Source organism: Brassica oleracea, unplaced genomic scaffold (assembly GCF_000695525.1).
Source record: "Brassica oleracea var. oleracea cultivar TO1000 unplaced genomic scaffold, BOL UnpScaffold01148, whole genome shotgun sequence".
In the NCBI taxonomy this organism is placed as follows: Eukaryota; Viridiplantae; Streptophyta; class Magnoliopsida; order Brassicales; family Brassicaceae; genus Brassica; species Brassica oleracea.
This window is the reverse complement of record NW_013617706.1, coordinates 17,756-21,710: the sequence shown is the minus strand read 5'-3', so window position 1 is coordinate 21,710 and position 3,955 is coordinate 17,756. Positions and strand designations below refer to the sequence as shown.

The following is a 3,955-nucleotide window of genomic DNA, read 5'->3' as shown; positions in this document are numbered from 1 at the left end:
TTGAACATGTTAAGGGCATAACCAAATCCCATTAAGATAGAAACTTTTTGGAGAAGATAAGATGGATTACCTTAGCTTTTGTACTGCTCAAAGTGAATCCTGAATTGCTTTGTTCTATCTGTTCAATCAATACAACAAAACAAACTTATTAGTTCTCAAACCATTATCATTGAAGATTGAAGCCTCATATTTGAATCTTAAAATTCTAGATTTTGGAATCATACCGAGATGGCGTTGGAGAATCAAAGCTTCGTCATTTCGTCGGAGTTGATGATAGTGCTTGTCGTCGCCGAAGTTAATTGGGATTTCGTCGCCTTGGTGCCGCCGTCGTAAGAGAGAGATCGGAGAGAATATAATCAAATCTTCGTGCTTTCGTCGGAGATGATGACAATGCTCGTCGTCGCCGGAGTTGATGACAGTGCTCGTCGTCTTGGTGCCACCGTCGTGAGAGAGAGAGATCGTAGGAGATGACGCCGAGAGAAAGCGCGTCTTTTTTTTGTTAGTTGTATTATTTATTGAGGGTATTAGAGTCATTTGAACGGTTAATGGATGTTATTTTTGTGATTTTTACCTTGCCATCCTATTTTTGAAACAAAAACTAAAAAGATGCTATTATGGAGAATTGCCTATGATTTAATATGATTTATTAGTGTGCTTAATGGACCAATTTTGCTTCGCTTACGTTACGTACATAGGTTTGATTATTTGTCAATTTTAATTAAGAAGTTAAGATAATGTCAAAAGCAGTTAATATGAAATCATATAATATGTGAACTTACATATAGTTAATGTCCGGTTCTTGGTCTGTGCCAAAGGTGCATTAGGTCTTTGAATGAATATTAAATTTATTCTGCCTAAAATATTTATTACATCAAGTGTAACAAAGAATGAGTAATAAGTTTTTTTGTAACCTTTGTTAAAATTAACTGCATTTATCAAATTTTGATTGGCTAAAAGTTGAGGAGAGTAGTTGATCACACAAAAAAATACGTTTATAGTTTAAAATTTAATAAAATTTATTAATATGTTTGAAAACTCTAAAACATAAATTATTTTAAAACGGATGAAATATTAGAAAACCTATTTCATTCAAAATTTTGATTTTATTTTTAGTAGTTTAAACTTAGTAAAACATTTTTACTTTAGACTTTTTCTTTGCTCCTCTATTTATGCCGCCGAAAATATGCAAACTCTTTTCTCTTATATCCAATTAGCCAATGAATTAAAATTTATCTTATTAAAACTGAAGTACAAAATATTTTTCAACAATTTTATTACACTTTTTCTTTCTTATTTCACTCTTCATAATTTCATCATTAATTGCTAACCATGATAATATATCCACATATTTTCATTCTTTTTTTATTCATCCTAAAAATTATTAATTTTGTGACAAGTAAACAAATTAGTTTATTTTTAGCTCTACCTATAATATCCATGTGACAAGCAAACAAAAAATTGACCAAACCAACTTTTTCCTTTCACGTAAATTACATTATATCATGTAACTTATTCAATTTTTATATTTAAAAAGTCATATAAAAATTTAAATATATGGTAAATATTAAAAATATTAACCACTAAACACATAAATAATATTAATGTACATAAAAATTAAATCAAACACCCGCACGGACATGCGGGTCAAGTTTTAGTTTAAATTAAAAGCGATGGCCTTTTTCAAATTATTATTATTATACTTACAAAATTATAACATACTCTGTTTCAAAATAATCCACGTTTTGAAACTCAAAAATACATTTTTATATTTTAATACTTTTTATTAGTTAATAATAGTAAATTGTAAACTTCGTAAAAAACTGAAAGTGTAACATAAAATACCTACTTTTTACTATTTTTTTGAATGAATATTAAATTTATTCTGCGTAATTATTTATTACATCATGTGTAACAAAGAATTGGAATAAAAACCAAAAGAAAGAGTTAATCATTTATTTTTGTAAACTTTGTTAAAATTAATTGCATTTATCGAATTTTGATTGGCTAAAAGTTGCGGGGAGTAGTTCGTCACAAAAAAAATACATTTATAATTAAAATTTAATAAATTTTATTAATATGGTTGAAAACTCTAAAACATAAATCATTTTAAAACAGATGAAGTATTATAAAACCTATTTCATTCACGATTTTGATTTTATTTTTAGTAGTTTAAACTTAGTAAAACATTTTTACTCTAGACTTTTTCTTTGCTCCACCATTTATAATAATTTATCATAAATTGTGTAGAAATCGAATTAATACTAAAGATGTTTTTATTAAATGCAACTATCTTACTCAAGGCTGCAAATTATTTATACAAGTGCTGTTATTTAAATCTTTAGTTATTTACATTCTCCAAAACATAAAAACATTCATTTCCTATACAAATAAATATGAGAAGAGAGGTTTCACTGAAATATTAGATCATCATTTCAAATTATATAAAACATATATGGTTGTATATTGCAGTTTCGTAAAAGATTTCCGAGTAACAAAGGAGGAATAACTTTAGTTGTTGATCCCTTAACCACATCATCTAACGCTTGTGCTTTTGAGAGCCCCTCTCGTTTCACATTGTTAGGAGATGTGGATGAAGTTGTGACAGAGCCTTCTAGCTCATTCAGCTTGACAAGAGGTGGAAGGGAAATAAAACTCCCAACCAAATACCAAGACATGGATTGGAAGACAGTTAGAGGACGAGGAAAACGTGGTCGTCGCGGCCATGGATCCTATCACTAGCTTTTGTCTTTCATGTATTGTTGGTTACTCTAGTCTCTTTCTCTGTGTTTTCATAGGAGGAGATTCAACCACTTTCATGCAAACTTTATCCAGCTATAAGACCTTCGTCTTATCATGTAATAGTTCGTTTATATTTAATTTGAAAGCCTTTAGTCAAAAAAAAAAAAAAACAAAGGAGGAATAATATGCATGGTACGATCAATGTCTTCTCTATATTAGTACGATTGAAGAAAAAAATCCAGTCCCGACTAACTATAACAACACTTTTTCTATGCACAACCCAAATAACGTGAGGGGGGATGCAAAACTGTTTGCCATGAGGGCGATGGATAGTCGTATCATATTTTACGCGGCAGGAGAAAAAAAGCTCGGAAAAAATAAATTATATGCAATGGTGCAATGTTTAGAACATATAAAGGATTGTAAAAGTTGTTTGACATGGAGTATCTCAAAGATTTTCGAAAACAACAACATTAAACAAGGAGGGAGAGTTTTGGGTACGGAGTGTGATGTAAGGTATGAGCTATACCCTTTTCTTAGGAGTTAAACATTTTTAACTTATGTTTTTAGTTATATTTACTTTTTTTTTTTGCTGGAATGTAATATCCATAAATAAAAAGAGTATTTTTCGCCTTGGTCTCCGATCTTTCACTACTCTCCAATCAACATTTCGCAAGGAAGACCCAGCGCTCAACCTCCGCTCACTTGGCAAGCAGTTTGTAACGACCCGGAATTATCACTACAATAAAACAGCAGCATACCGAGGGAAAAAATCGTCGGTATGTCGTCGGAATAACGTTATTCCGACGACATACCGACGAAACAAGCCCTCGGAAATAACTCTTTGGAAATTCATTTTTCCTCGGAAATCCCTCGGAAATTTCCGACGGAATTCCGAGGAAATGAATTTCCGAGGAAAGAAAAAATTCCGAGGAATTATTTCCGAGGGCTTGTTTCGTCGGTATGTCGTCGGAATAACGTTATTCCGACGACATACCGACGAAACAAGCCCTCGGAAATAATTCCTCGGAATTTTTTCTTTCCTCGGAAATTCATTTCCTCGGAATTCCGTCGGAAATTTCCGAGGGTTCATTTTCTCGGAATTTAAAAAAAAAATAATTTTTTTTTAAAAATAAAATTTTTGAAATTTAAATTCAAAAATATAAAATTAAAATTAAAATTGAAAACATATTAGATAATATTCAAAGTTGTACAA

General features: G+C 30.6%; 1 protein-coding gene across 1 annotated transcript; it reads left to right on the top strand.

The window, feature by feature from the left end:
- The first annotated feature begins 228 nt into the window (after positions 1-228).
- Positions 229-3,286, top strand: LOC106320955 (cysteine-rich receptor-like protein kinase 6). Its single transcript, XM_013759294.1, has 4 exons — positions 229-318; positions 2,470-2,688; positions 2,796-2,855; positions 2,924-3,286. The coding sequence occupies exons 1-4, from the start codon at positions 229-231 to the stop codon at positions 3,284-3,286; spliced, it is 732 nt and encodes a 243-aa protein (XP_013614748.1).
- Positions 3,287-3,955: the final 669 nt, after the last annotated feature.

Excerpts from the sequence above, each read along its gene's own strand:
- LOC106320955 (XM_013759294.1), top strand. The coding sequence starts at position 229 with ATGGCGTTGGAGAATCAAAGCTTCGTCATTTCGTCGGAGTTGATGATA. Across the intron at positions 2,689-2,795 it reads AAGACATGGATTGGAAGACA|GAGGAGATTCAACCACTTTC; the intron begins GTTAGAGGACGA and ends GTGTTTTCATAG. Across the intron at positions 2,856-2,923 it reads TAAGACCTTCGTCTTATCAT|TATGCATGGTACGATCAATG; the intron begins GTAATAGTTCGT and ends AAGGAGGAATAA.